General features: G+C 35.2%; 1 protein-coding gene and 1 long non-coding RNA gene across 4 annotated transcripts in view; one reads left to right on the top strand and one right to left on the bottom strand.

The window, feature by feature from the left end:
• The window catches only part of LOC145294135 (nesprin-1-like), a 1091614-nt gene that overhangs the window by 792716 nt on the left and 283193 nt on the right, over positions 1–15705 (bottom strand). For all 3 annotated transcript variants that reach the window (XM_080141241.1, XM_080141242.1, XM_080141243.1), the window contains exon 24: positions 5169–5345. In XM_080141241.1, coding sequence (XP_079997367.1) covers positions 5169–5345 — 177 coding nt within the window. The remainder of the gene's footprint in view (positions 1–5168; positions 5346–15705) is intronic.
• LOC145294137 (uncharacterized) overlaps positions 1–15705 on the top strand; it is a 90731-nt gene that overhangs the window by 12294 nt on the left and 62732 nt on the right. The window lies entirely within an intron of this gene.

Raw genomic sequence — 15705 nt, 5'->3', positions numbered from 1 at the left:
AGAGACAAGCAGCAGATGCACCAGCCCAGATGTGACAACAGTACTCTATACATGAGCGAATGGTAGCCTTATAGAGGTATAGGATACTGTCAGGCGTAAGTAGTTTTCTAGCACAGTAGAGGGAGCCAACCTTCCTTGCAGCAGCCTTGGCAATGCTCTCAATTTATCTATTCCAGTTCATATTCCCTGTAAACGTTAGGCCGAGGAGTTTAAAAGAAGTACTTTCAGGCAATGTGTTCTTGGCCATTGCTATTGGTGGTAAAGAAGGTTTCTTGTATTCTAATAAAGAAAACTTTCAGACATCAAAATGCAGTAAACAAATATAAAAACCAGTTAATTATCAAAAGTGGTCAAATTTTTGGCCATTGTGGTTCACGAACTGACAACGGTCAACGTTTTTAATCAGTTCAATTAGTTTGTTGGCACATCCTCTTTCAATGGCTGCTTTCAACTCATTCATCGTAGCTGGGTTTGTGGTGTTAACCTTGTGTTTAATATGCCCCCCTCCCCAATCCATGGGGGATCAAATTTTGTGAGTGTGGATAGCACTCATTACTTCCTCTTCATCCTACTTATCTGTTTGGCAGGTGACCATCAAGCTAGGCTCTGACGCATGATGATGGTGGGAGGTGCTGCATCCTTCTGGAAGTATCATTCTTTATTCCTAAACATCTCTTGGAGACGTGGCATAGCATATTTATGTAGTAAGTTGAGATAATTTAAAGTGTTTATATGGCATAATTCACAGTGACACACCGGTTCCCGGTAGATCACCTAAGTTAAGTAACGTTGAGCCTGGTCATTACTAAAATGGGTGACCATTTGGGAATTCCAGATGCTGTACGTGTTCTCCGCTTATCTCGGCATTGTTTCTAGTTGCCTAGCACTTCTCCTTGCCACTGAACTCAAGCAGTGCCGATTCAGGAGAGGTGGGGTTGGAAATGTGCAATCCTTGCCTCCCAATTATATACACGGCTACACTTACAGCGGGTATCCATTGTCTCTTGAAACTGAACTGAGGCATCACATACACTTTATTGAGATACCCTGCTCCGAAATATTTTATGAATTTCAAGCAAGTAAAATATGTTTCTTTTCCTTAATATTACGTTGTGATTTGGCTTTCAAGCGCACTTGATGCGTATTTTATTTTATTCAAATTAAATCAACGTTTCTAGAATGGAAGTCGCACCCTTGACCTTAGATACCCTGTATTTAAAATAAAGTGACGTCACTAACATTTTAATTCTTTTCATTTGTGTTTTACGTTTGATGTTGAAATTTGTGCTCTTATTACTAAAGAGAGAAAGATTAGTAAATACATTAATTTATGGTTAACCTTGGTTTCTTAGCGATTTCTGTGTTTCATGTGTATGCGAGTTGTAAAGCTATTAACTTTATGACTTTTTTCTTTTTTGTGGAGACAATTTTACTTTAAGAGAAGTGTGTGTGTGTGTGTGTGTGTGCGCGCACGCGATTGTGTTTATTTCCGTGTTTGTTACTCTTAGCTTTTTTTTTGTTTTTTTTTTTTGTTTTTAATAAATTCTTATTTCTTTTTTCACTAGCATAGGCTAATTCCTCCAAATGCCAAACAATCGCCCTGAAAATGTTTTTAAAGTAATATGATAAAAACATGTCACCGGTGAAATGATTAGCAGGTGTAGTAGATGTAAGTGTTAGGATAAGTTATTCTCCCCCTTCGTCTATTAATGACTAAAAGGAATACAAAATATGGAATGAGATTAAATATTAATATCAGTTGGAAACACACCCTTTTATTTTTTCATACAATATGATGAAAAAGAATAAAGCTATTCTTTTATATAGCTTTTGTTTATAAAGCTATTCCGGTCATTTCTATAGGGGAAAACTTTACTTTATAAGACCATGCTCTCACACCTTTCATAGCACTGTTGTCACATGCAATAACATGTGTTTAATATAATATATATATATATATATAATTTATAAAATATATATGGCGATTAAGCTACACTGAATATTCGGCGTTTCATCCACTCTAGAATTCCTCAGGCTTATGCGCGAATTCTGTAGTTGTTTATCGTTTTTATATAGTCCTCTTCTATTGAGGATTTAGTAAGCCAATCCTAGAAAGCTGATTGGCTAACTAAATCCTCAATAGAAGAGGACCATATAAAAACGATAAACAACTACAGAATTCGCGCATAAGCCTGAGGAATTCTAGAGTGGATGAAACGCCGAATATTCAGTGTAGCTTAATCGCCATATATATTTTATAAATTACTAACTAGCTCTACCTACGTATTGAGCACTTTTGAAGTAAATACTTAAAGTTTACGCATAAATCTATACTTTCGTATATTAATTTTATGCGAGTAAATGAAGTAGTTTATATATATATATATATATTATATATATATATGAAGCTCTTTGTGTAAACAAATCGAGCGGAGGCATTTGGACGATGTCAAAACATCGTTAAATTCATTACTCTCACAGCAGCAGCCGTATAGCATAATGATGAGAAGCCTTGACTGTCATTTGGCGGTCAGGTTTCGATCCTGGCTTGATGAGCCGCACTGATGAGCTGTGAAACAGCGAAACATTACTGTATGTGGATGACATATATATATATACATACGTATTGAGAACTGTTGAAGTAAATACTTTAAGTTTACGCATAAATTTATACTTTTGTATATTAATTTATGTGATTAAATGAAGTAGTCACACACACGTCTTAAGGAATTACAAATTAAATAAATATACATTTAGAAGAATAAATTTAAAAGTTTTTTTTTCATTTATCGCTTTCATATATAAAAACAGACCACCGCTATTTAAATCAATAATACAACACAGTATTTTGAAATGCTGTATATATTAGTGAAGACGAACAGCCAAAGATCAAAATTTCTATGGTTCATTTGCATAAATATTTTGTAAAAGGTTCATAAATATTTGGTGTTATTCATTTGTAATTTTATCATTTTATTTTCACCATATATATGCAATATCTTTGTCGATAATTACAGTAAATAAAGTGATTTAATAAAATAAAAATAATTAGAATCTTTATTGCTGATTACTTTTCAGAGAAAGTAATTTAAATTAAACTAACTACAAAGACAGATGTACGAGGTATAAGCAAGAATTCAGAACGAGAAGATGACTGACTTCTATCTTTTTTTTATCCTATTAACGATGTTACGTAGAGAAAAAGATGTTGATTTACTGCTCTTTTCTGTGAGCGAACACATTTTTGTATTGTTTTTAAATCCAATCAAGTAAAAAAAAAAAAAATTAAAAAAAAAAATTAAAAAAATAAAAAAAGCACACACACCATTGCTCAGTCAAATTGATTTTCTCTTTTCATTTCTTGGAGGTGTCTTTTTAAAGATAAATAAAATTACCAAAATATTAATATCTATTTGAATAAATGCAAAAGTTTTGTGTTTACTACAAACTTATTAAGAACATGTTAATTACGTTTCTCAAGTTTTTAGATAACGATTGGTTAGTCATATTATTTGAATTAATCGGATTACTGTTCTCATCTTGAGTCTCATTTTCACAACGTTTTAGTCGATGTAACCTCCGACTTTCTTCAGGAGTATCTTGTTGAACTTGGGAATTTGGGCGGAATTTCAAACAGAACCCTTTATTTATTTCATGGGAATAGCATGCTTTCGTTCTGTTCAAAATTTCGTCCAAATTACCGAGTTTGAAAGAAACATTCCTGAGTTCGACAAGATACTCTTGAAGGTTGCATCAACCGAAACGTTATGAAAATGACACTCAAGATGAGAACAGTAATCTGGAGAATTCAAATAATATAGGTTTATTATTTAGCATTTTGGTTTAAGTATTACAGATAGCAAACTAAGCGATAGTGAGTTAGCTAGTATCGCTAAATATGTACTAGGGGTAATATTAACCAATCAAAAAAAGTGTGAAGTTAGGGTGGATCAGTGGTTAATGACATTGAATGACGACCTAGGTGTGCCAAGTTCGAATCCATTTCGTTCCTCAAAAAAACTTTCTCTTAAGAATGTTGCCAACCTTCACATGATCTCTCCTTAAGTACCAGATGTTTTTCTAGAAATAATTCTAACTAGAAAGATGTCAGAGAAACGAATGTCACCAGTAAAATCATCTAATTCTTATGAAATGAATGATCAAGAGGAATATGCAAGCAAAGAAAATAAATTTCGAATCATATTTGTATATACGTGTTCATATAAAACCATGAAAAATGTTTTTAAAAAGTTTCACTTAAATGTAAAGGAAAAACTAACATCACTTTTATTCAGAAGATGGAGTGGAGGATGATGGTAAAGGCACACGAAGGAGTGGAGGAGGATGGTAAAGGCACACGAAGGAGTGGAGGATGATGGTAAAGGCACACGAAGGAGTGGAGGGGCTTGGTAAAGGCACACGAAGGAGTGGAGGGGCTTGGTAAAGGCACACGAAGGAGTGGAGGGGCTTGGTAAAGGCACACGAAGGAGTGGAGGGGCTTGGTAAAGGCACACGAAGGAGTGGAGGGGCTTGGTAAAAGCACACGAAGGAGTGGAGGATGATGGTAAAGGCACACGAAGGAGTGGAGGAGGATGGTAAAGGCACACGAAGGAGTGGAGGATGATGGTAAAGGCACACGAAGGAGTGGAGGGGCTTGGTAAAGGCACACGAAGGAGTGGAGGGGCTTGGTAAAGGCACACGAAGGAGTGGAGGGGCTTGGTAAAAGCACACGAAGGAGTGGAGGATGATGGTAAAGGCACACGAAGGAGTGGAGGATGATGGTAAAGGCACACGAAGGAGTGGAGGAGGATGGTAAAGGCACACGAAGGAGTGGAGGATGATGGTAAAGGCACACGAAGGAGTGGAGGGGCTTGGTAAAGGCACACGAAGGAGTTGAGGGGCTTGGTAAAGGCACACGAAGGAGTGGAGGGGCTTGGTAAAAGCACACGAAGGAGTGGAGAGGAATGATAAAGACACACGAAGGAGTGAAGGCGGATGGTAAAGGCACACGAAGGAGTGGAGGAGGATGGTAAAGGCACACGAAGGAGTGGAGGGGCTTGGTAAAGGCACACGAAGGAGTGAAGGTGGATGGTAAAGGCACACGAAGGAGGGGGTGCAAAAACACTAGAAGTGTTAAAGATTTAAATAAAAAAATGAACGCTTCCTACCTTTAATTTGTGGAATTTTTTTTCAGCCAGTTTTATTGTCTCTTTGTATTTTGCCTTCAGTTCTTTGGTTTTCTGTGCAACAAAGCTCGGGGTATTTCCTTCGGCCACAAGCTGCTGACCTTTGGTCAAATCGGCTTTGATATTGGCTTCTTCTGCACCCAATTTCTCTATGACCACCTTTTAAAAAAAAAAAAAACACAAAACTTAAATAAAAAAACATAAAACAAATAAAAATAAAAAATACATAAATTACACAACAAATGGGTGGATCGTCATGAATGCTGATAAGACGTAAACATTTGCTGGAATTAAAAAAAAAATACGGAAATCACTCCAGACAAGACACAAAGCCACTTGATTTAAACTAAAATGAGGAAAAAAGTTTCAAGATAAAAATCTAGACAATAATAAATGTTGCATTCATGAATTCCAACTCAGAAAACAGCAATTATTCCTCCTTTGTCAGAAGCATTGTTTATGGAATGTAAGGATTAAAGTAGAAAATAAGGGAAGCGAGAGTTATAAATTTGCCGAAAGTAAAACCAAGGTTCCCTTTCTAATATTCAACAACTATGATGTCATTAATGATCATTAGATTGGCAGTATTCAAATCGATGGTTGTCATTCAATCGAAAGTATTGATAACATCTTCATTAAATGAACACCTATTAATATAAATAAGTTCTATGTTGAGACATCACATTTATATTATGATATCTACATTCTGTGGATTTATGGTTTACCCCAATATATTGGTCACACATTAAAACATGTATCCTCAAGTGGCTTTTTACCTTGATAAATGGTGATCCACTAGTAAAATGAAATAACATTGTTTTTTTCTAAATTCTTAGTCACATCACTTGAACGGCCAAGTAATCATCTGCAACCTTAAAAGTAGGTTCAGTACATGGCCTGTCACAATTTGTGATCGTCATTTCAGGATTCGAACCCTAAAACAAATATTTCTTATCAAGACGAATTTCTTTGAAGACCGACAGTTTCCGATAGTTAAACTTAAAGAAACAATATTTGAAACAGCAGAACTGGAAGCAATAGTGTGTTACAATTGAATAGTGTGTTACAATTGAATAGTGTGTTACAATTGAATTGCAGTCGCAGAGGGCAAAAGAGGAACATCATTTAATTCCGTCGATGAAATGTTGCGTCCCTTATTTTACAAGTATTTTAATGATAGGTGCTCCAACGAACTACAAGCTCTTGTCCTCACCCGAGGTAGATACCCTCGACAAACAGCAAAATCCCACCCCTACACAGAAGAAACCCCTAGATGTAAGAAAGCTTTCTACTCAATAGTTTCTTCTTCCATTAGACTGCTAGATTTTGGAATTCCCTTCCGGGTCCCTGCTTCCCTGACTGTACATGCAGACGTTCAAGTGTAATGTGAACAAACATCTTACTGCTCAACTCGCTACATATTATCCCGGCAAATTATGTCCCAGATAGTAGTCGCCTACATCAAAGTGGCACTGTGCCCTGTTTGGGGTGAAAATACAATTTTTTAAAAAAGTGTACGGAGTATCACGAATAATGAAGTATATGGTATTGTAAAAATAATTTTTTTTTTTTATTAATAAAAATGGTGAAAAGATCTAGAAATAGTACCAGATGATACTAAATCCTGAAAAAATTCCAGTAAACGTTGGTAGATATATCAAAAAAAAAAAAAAAAAAAAAAAAAAAAAGAAAAAAAAGTGAAGCATGCATGGTCCCCCATGAGTGCACAGGAAACGAGGCATAAAAATGACTAGTTTAGCATTTGCCCCCCCCCCATGTAGCCCCAAAAGTCCCCAGGGGACGTCAAATCCTGGTGAAAATGAATAAACGGTGCAGTTTTAGGCCTTGACATATGTAAATTTGAGTTCTGCACCATGCAAAAAAAAAAAAAAAAAAAGAAATGACAAACTCCGTCATTTGCCCACCCGCCATTTAGCGCCCAAAGTACCCAAGACATTAACATATTTAACATATTTGAATTTGAGTTCAACACCATGCAAAAATGCTAAATAGACATGCACAGAAAATTTCAGTAAAAAATATGGCAAAATAGTCCCAAAAAATACAGTGTTTTTATTAGCCCTAAAAGAGAGCCCCTGGGGCACACCCAAGAGTTATCGCGACGTATAGACAAACTAAATTATATAGAAATCAGTTACAACTTTTCAGAAAGTTTTATAAAAATCCAAGGCATCAATTTTTTTTAATAAGCACTAAAGTGTCAATTTTAGCCATTTTAACCCCAAAGGGACCCCCTGGGGGGGGGGACCGGAGTTTTTCCGGAAAATCCGTTCTGTGACTTTTTTTTTTTTTTACTCATATGTTTAATGTGTCAAATTTCAAAAGATTCCAAGGCATATTTATTGAGAAAAGTGCGGACAGACGAACGGACAAGAGTGAATTTACAGATCCACCTTCTTTTTGTCGGGAGGAGGGGGGGATGTCTACTCACAGGAGTTACAAAAGTAAAATGCAATTTGCTGAAATTTTCTTTGATAAAACAAAAACCAATCCCAAAATGCAATGTAGCATACGAAACTTGCATCGATCAAGATTAAAAATATAAATATTAAAATCGATTGTTAATACAAATATTTTTTCAGACCACAGATCAAAAACATGGCGATCAACAAAATGTTACTTTTATGTAGCTTTTGATTTATAAAGTTACAAAAGTCAAACGTAAGTTTAGTATTGCTAAGATTTTCTTTGATAACAAAAATATTAAAAAAGTATTTTTTTAAATTCCATTTGCAGAAATAGTACCAAATAATACCAAATCCTGAAAAAGTTCTAATAAACCTTGATAAATATATTTAAAAAATAATATGTACTCACAAGAATTACAGAAGTCAAACTTAATTATAGTATTGCTGAGACTTTCTTTGATAACAAATCCCAGATCGCAATGTAGCATTTGTGTGGAACTTTACAGTCTTAGAAATTTATGCCATTTACAAAGCGGTCACACCTGTCATTGTATTAGATAACGTGTGCATCCGAAATTACTGTCCAACAAAATGAAAAATCGGTCAAGCTAAAGAATTACATTGAATAAACGAAAATGATACTTCTCTGTTATGAGTTCTTAAGAAATTTAATATTTTTGAAGGCATTACTCAATTTTAATTCATTATACGTATTACTCTATTCCTTCAATGTGATCAAATCAACAAAGTACAGAACGGGTTGTTGGTTTGGTCACATTGAAAGAATGGACGAGAGTTATTGGGTTAGGAGATATAGAACAGTTGAGGTAGCAGGGTCAGTTGTAAGAGGAAGGCCAAGAGAAACATGGGAGGAAGTGATAAGGATGGATCCGAGAGAAATTATTGTATTATAGTAAAAAGAAATTATTTATACAAAAGTTATTGGCTACATATATGCATACATGTTTCAGCTTATGTTTCATTATCAATTCAATTTATTGAAACGATTTTAAAAACAAAATTGTTAACAATAGAGAAAATTACATTGTTGCATATAGTCTTAATCTGAGGGGAAAGATATAGTAGAGAAGGCAAGGTATGTCTCCACTTAGATCCATATTAGACTTCTTTATATAACAAACATATAGTTCTCATGCACATATATATATATTGACACTTTCACTCACACTAAGTTTCTTATCTTGTTGATCTTTATTATCACCTTTCATCCTAAAGAGCTTTTTTAATGTCTCATCTCTTCTGATGTCTAGATTATTGCTTTTAGACATCACCCATCGATTAGCCTATGGATAGAGATAAAACCATGCATACATCCACTAATATATTTGTGTATTTTGCCAGCAAGTCATTATTCAATCACGTCTGATTAAACACGACAGTTCTTTTTTCCGATTTTGTTGGGTATCTTTTCAATTCGCCGAACGGTTTTTTTTTTCAGCTGGCATGTTGTATATTATGGCGCCCAGTAGTTGTTGTTCGGCCATATTCTGCTGAAGCGCTTTCAATCCGTACACCCGATTGTCGTCAGGAGCGATTGTTGTCAGTTTTTTTCTTTATTGCGGCTTAGTGTATTTATAGTTCTATTATTTTTTTAAAATTTGTATAGGTTATGAAAGGTTATAAAAAGGTTACGAAAGGTTACGAAAGGTTATGAAAGGTTACGAAAGGTAGCGCTAGAGGAGAATATGACTGAACAACAACTACTGGGCGCCATAATATACAAACTGTCAGCTGAAACAAAAAAGACCGCTTGACAAATCGAAAAGTTATCCACTAATATATATATCTATATATCTCTCTATATACATACACATGCGTGTATATATATATATATATATATATATATATATATATATACACACACACACATATATATACACGCGCACACACACACACACACACACACACACACACACACACCAGCTGGGAGCCCAAAGATAAAGTCTGCAACATCTGGAGACAAACGGTAACTAAAGGCCTGACTACTACCGTAGCATCTATGTTTAATATCATCTATATACAACGATCTAATGCGCTTGGGATGATGTTGAAAGCTATCATGAACAAAACACCACATAAGAAAACGTCGAAAATATGCAAGCAGCCGTTCAGAAAAAGAGTGAAAATCTGGAAAGAGCAGACGTGATGTTTGTGCAAGCACAAATAAAACCCACGCGGTTGAGGTGGGAACTCTTCAATATACAGCAAAACATGGAGTGTAATTATGTATGAAAATTACATCCAGCCAGTGAGAGTTGAGGACATGCGTGCATGGTGATAAATGATCCGAGAAGGATACAATGGGTACATAATGTGGGTTGTGTAAAGACAAGCTTAGATCTTATAACTTTGGAGGAAAATTAAATATTGACGATGTAGAGAGATATGTGTAGAAGAGTAGTCTTCGACAGTGTGGTCACATTGAAAAAAAAATGGATGAGAGTTCTTGGATTAATAGATGTAGAACAGTTGAGGTAGAAAGGTCACTTGAGAAAGGACGGTGAACGGAAACATGGGAGGAAATGATAAAAATAGATTAGAAGGAAACGAGAAATAAAAAATTAAAATAAAAAAATGGAGGAAAAGAATAATTACCGTTGTTTTACAGTTTGGGTGACAATAACAAACTTCCACTTCCCTTTTTAAATCTGCCGAAACGTAGTCTAAGGCAACTTCCGAGTGATTAGAATCAAGTCTATCAATAATTCTATAGACATGATTTTTAAACAGATACATTTTTTGTTTCTGCTGCTTTTAAATTATATCTATTTGAAACAAATGAAAACCGAAAGAATTTCAACTTGACCAAATTCCAATCAAAACTAAAATAATGCACAAACTTTCTTTAAAAACGTTAATCTTTGATTGTTTAGATTAATAATCAGGCAGTAGTGGCAGGCGCGGTTCAAAGTCCATTTTCAGGGCATGCCTTTTAGTTAAACTAAATCATTAATTGTATAAACAATTGAATGGTACAAACAAATCTGATCCAGGTGTCAGATTTACAATTGACTATCTTCCATTGATGATTCGTTATAAAAATCAGCAGAAAAAAAATAAGGAATCGTTCCCACGCTAATCTGACATTATGTCGTCCAATTCCACTTTTCAACCTTGATACAAACAAAACGAAACTTAAATCTCTATTATTTTTTGTTTACATTCCTGTAGCTTTTGTTGTTGTTTTTAGGTTCTTTGATACGACAGAGGCGCGTTTGAAAATTTGAAGATTGTTGCGGGTGAAAACTTTAACTAGGGATACTTCTTAGACAAGTAAAAATATACAGTGACAAGGATGACTACAGACCCTCCTTTCATTATTTTGAGTTGGCCTTGTGCCTAATTCTTTATTTTTTGTTTAATATTTGTAATTTTCACATTTACAGAAAATAAATAACAACAAGCATATAAAAATATTTTATCGAAAAAACAAATGTCATTAAAACACTACGTGTTTGAATACATGGTTAAGTGTTAGTTTTAATCATTTAGAAGTGCTTTAAAGCTTCACCACTTACTCATCTTGCAACCAAATTTCAAACAATTTTTACAGTTCATAGGTCACCTTCTCAGCTATATTTAAAAAAAAACGTGTTCAATTTTCGTTCAGTAAAACAAAAGTTATAAAATTACTAGCATTCAAACCTTTTCAAAATCTGTAAGGAACGAAGAGACGGTTTTTGCTGATTGGCTGTGGTTACCATAGCAACCAAATCTATTACGCTACCTCAAATCAGCTGGGTACAGCAGAGATGATGACGTAAAAAAAATATATAAATAAAAAGGAAAGTTCCCCAGGGTTTGTAGCAAAGTGCTAACACAGGGAAAAATGGAGATGCCCAATTTTCGAAGACAACAGCAATAATATATATAATATATTCTCTCATATTTTGCCCCCCCCCTACAATGTTTTCCTTTGTTGCACGCCCGCATTGTTTGCCCTTCACTGCTGTCCTGATCTGTCGCTCAGCTGTACTGTTGCTGATAATTCACTGTTGCTGTGCTCAATCACTAACCGATCTTTCGCCTTGGCTCGTTGGCCCAAACTGACTGCTGACTATTTACTTAATTACGTTTTTTATTTTATTTTTTTTATTTAGTCAAGAAGTTGGTAATAATTTTTTTTATGGATTGTTAACACAGCAAAGCTTGGAAAACTCATGGATTACATAGAAAAATGCGAGCATGAAAAGTAATATGATTAAGATTAAACATAGTAAAGTAAAAAGACTAGTTGTTAAAACTGGAAATAGACAAAATATTCTAGTAAAAAATATAAATTTATAACTTAAAATATTGCAGCATTACGAATCTTTAAAAAAAAAATTAAATTTAACATTATATAATCAATTCTTAATGCTGCAATATTTAAAGTTATAAATTTATTATATTTTTTTTTTACTAGAATATCTTGTTTTTTTCTTTTCCAGTTTTAACAACTAGTCCTTTTACTTTTCCAAATTTAATCTTAACCATATTACTTTGCATGCTCGCATTTTTCTGCATAACACACACACACATATATATATATATATATATATATATATATATATTACTAATGAAAATGTTCTCCACAAGTTTTATCGTATAAAAAGATTGTTTTTCAACTTAAAAATTAAAGTAATGACAAAACAAACAACTTTTATTTTTATTATTTCTAGAAATTTTCTTATAATAAATGTAAGCCTTCATTTCCCAGTTCAGTTTCAGATCACGGTGTTTCTCTTTTTAAATCAACTGACAACCATTTCTGGATAATTTGTAATTCTTCAACTACTGTTAACACATTCCTTAATACAGAATGTGTGCTTCTCAATAGATATTAACTCGAAATGATTCCCAACCTAATATTTAAGGGGGACAAAAAAAAATTTTAATGCTTACCCAAAATTATTTTTATCACTCACGCCGTAATTTAGTGACATTATCAAATAAAAAAAAAGTAAAAAGTGGTTATATTAACAGAGTTATGGCAGAGATATTCATATATGAGCGAGAGAGAGAGAGGAGTGACTTGTTCAGTTAATTATAAATTACGGAATAATTTAAACACTTGAAAAAATATAACTAAATCTCAGAAGTTGTATTTTGTGTCCAGTAAAGCAGAAAAAGCCTCAGGGAAACAAGCGTTCATAAACTCGCGTTTAATATAATAATAGACAAGATCACCTGTGACCTGTTGGGGCAGTATTTGTTATATATCATATCTCTCTCCCTTTCAAATTAGAAGCAAGAAAGAAAGTCGTATAGACTTGGAAATGGATGATAAAAAATGCATGGCAGTTTTATTATGTAATCTCTCTTTGTGATATCATTCAGTGTAAATACCCTCGACAAGCAGCAAAATCTCACCCCTACACACTAGAAATCACCATATGTAAGAAAGCCTACAATCCTAATAGTTTCTTCCCTATAACTGCTAAACTTTGGAATTCCCTTCCGGGTTCCCGCTTCCCTGACGATACTGACATGCCAAAGTTCAAATGTAATGTGAACAGACATCTTGCTACTCAACTCCCTACATAGTACCCCCTACATCAAAGTGGCACTGTGACTTGTTTGGGGTGAAAATGCAATAAAAAAAATTTTTAAAGCATGCAGTGGAAAAAAAAAGTGCTTGTTTTACAAATACTTCAATAGAATATGCTCTGACGAACTTGCTCTGATATTCCCTTGATTGGACGCTTAGCAAAATCCCACTCCTTCAATATGAAGATCCCCAGATGCTAAAGTTTTCTACTCTAATAATTCTTTCCTTGAACTGATTTTATGACTCTACCAACATGCAGAAATTTAAATGTAATGTGAACAAATATATTGCTACACAACACCCCACCTAGCCCTTATAAATCTGATCCCTGTAGCCCCGAATTTGTGGTAAATAAAATAAAAATAGGATCTTTGGAATTTTTACTGATATACAAGATGACACATTGTTACATTTCCTTTCCTTCTCTCCCATTTCTCTCCCTCTCTATTAATTATTTATGTTACCCCCCCCTCCCATTACTTTGATCAATTGGCTTTATTTAATTCGTCTTTTATGATATCTGATACAAATAAACTAGTGTTAACGAGAGCTAGAGCCGACAAATGCTTGGCCCCACCAAGTCTGTGAATGCAAAAGGTTAAAATTGCTAGTGACACTGGAATTCCTGATGACATAGTGCAAATCCTCAATTGCTGACCCCAGATCAAGTCAGGTAGGACAAAAAAACATCTTCATTGTTTTTTTTTTCTCAGTTGAAGAATTCCCCTATTCCCCCCATTTTGATATTATTATAAATTATGTGACCCCCCCCCACACACACACCTGGAAATTAGAAGAGGAAAAAATAAATCTGAAATTCCATTTTGGATCACAATCTCAATGAAAGAACACGTTTGCAGGGCAGGCATTACCTATCATGTCTTATTACTCGTGTTTTAAACCTTTTTTTTGTTAAATAAACTTTTTCAGGGCAGGCATTACCTATCATGTCTTATTACTCGTGTTTTAAACCTTTTTTGTTAAATACGTCTGGTATTATCTTAAACTAGCCTTTAAATAAGGTGCCCCCAATCTAAAAACATGAGCTGACCTCAGAAGTTGCATTATTGAAACGTAATTATAAGTTTAATCTCGAAGGTTCTATCACAAGGAACCAAAAGCGCAAAAAAAAAAAAAAAACTTCCATTGATTAATATGGGAGGGGAGACTATCGTCAAATTCTATTCTAAACTGGGAATGGGCAAATGACTTTACTAAGTAGATATAAATAGTCCCTCTTACCGTTTTTTTGGTTTTTTTTAATGGAGAGTAGATAATGCAGTGGATGTGTTATCAGCAGCTCCAGTAACTCTCGCTTCTCCTTTTTTGTCCCTCAGTCCTCATTTCTAATGAGTGATGTTTCTGACAAAGGGTGAAGAGAAAGCTGCTTCCAAGGTTGGTAGTACTTCGTGAACAGTAGTCTGGGATGTCGGAAATTTTCTGTCTCTATGTCTATCCTTGCGGCCATGTCACTAGTTAGGGTGCTGGAGGTAAACGTTTTCATCTGGGCTGACGTTAACCGCCTGATAGTACGAGGCCCGAACCTTGGAATATCACTAAGGAGACTGTCTTATCAGCAGACGCAAAGTACTGGGGCTGCTGTATTGCCATTTGGTGAATGGATTCTGGACCATGCAGTAGTCTCTGGTGGGGCCTCTCGATGCCATACTAGTGGGTAATTGTTACAGCTTTACCTTATCATGTGCTACAAAAAAAAAAAAAAATTTTCCTGTCTTTTCTCCCTTACTTTCCCTCTCTGTTCTGCTCTAACCAAGTATGCTGACCTGTTCCACAAACCCCAAAATCCTCAACATGAAATATCTCAAAAAAGAAAACACGAATAAACCTAGAACCTCATCCTCCTACATAGACCCCTACTACCATGTCTCCTTCTCCAACATCAGGGGTCTACGTTCTAACCTTTCAGAGGTTGAAACCTGACATATTCTTTCTAAGCGAAACTGGAATAGGGCCGACCACCTCCCTAGATGAGTTCATAATTAAAGGATACTCTAACCTAACATCTAAATCTGACTCCCAAGATCGCCGTGGGCATGGAATATGTGCCTACATCAAAGATGGCTTCCCATGTGGCAGGGATATCTCCAGAGAAGACCCTAATCTACCTTATATGTGCTTCCGAGTTGCACTTGCTTACACCACCGCATTTATATTTGTCCTCTATCGCCCCCACAACAGTGGAGCTACTGTCTTTAAGAGTATATTAGAAAAAATTGACTACATCCTGTCTGCTCATCCCTCGGCTAACATTCACATTTGCGGTGACTTCAATGTCCATAATGTGGAATGGCTGACCCACTCAAATAAGACTGATGAGGAGGGGAGGTTCTGTCATGATTTTGCCATTGTCTATGCCCTCACTCAGATTGTCCGCGAGCCCATCCGTGTGCCCGATAGTACCGGTCAGCTCACAAACCTCCTAGACCTTTTTCTATCCACTTCCCCTGAGCTATGCTCATGTTCCGTTCTATCTCCTCTGGGATCTTCCGATCACTGCGTCATATCAATTAAGATAAAA

This window comes from Euprymna scolopes, chromosome 15 (assembly GCF_053919585.1).
Source record: "Euprymna scolopes isolate OS-2025 chromosome 15, ASM5391958v1, whole genome shotgun sequence".
NCBI lineage: Eukaryota > Metazoa > Mollusca > Cephalopoda > Sepiida > Sepiolidae > Euprymna > Euprymna scolopes.
Note: the sequence above shows the minus strand (reverse complement) of the source record. Positions and strands in the feature narration are given on the sequence as shown.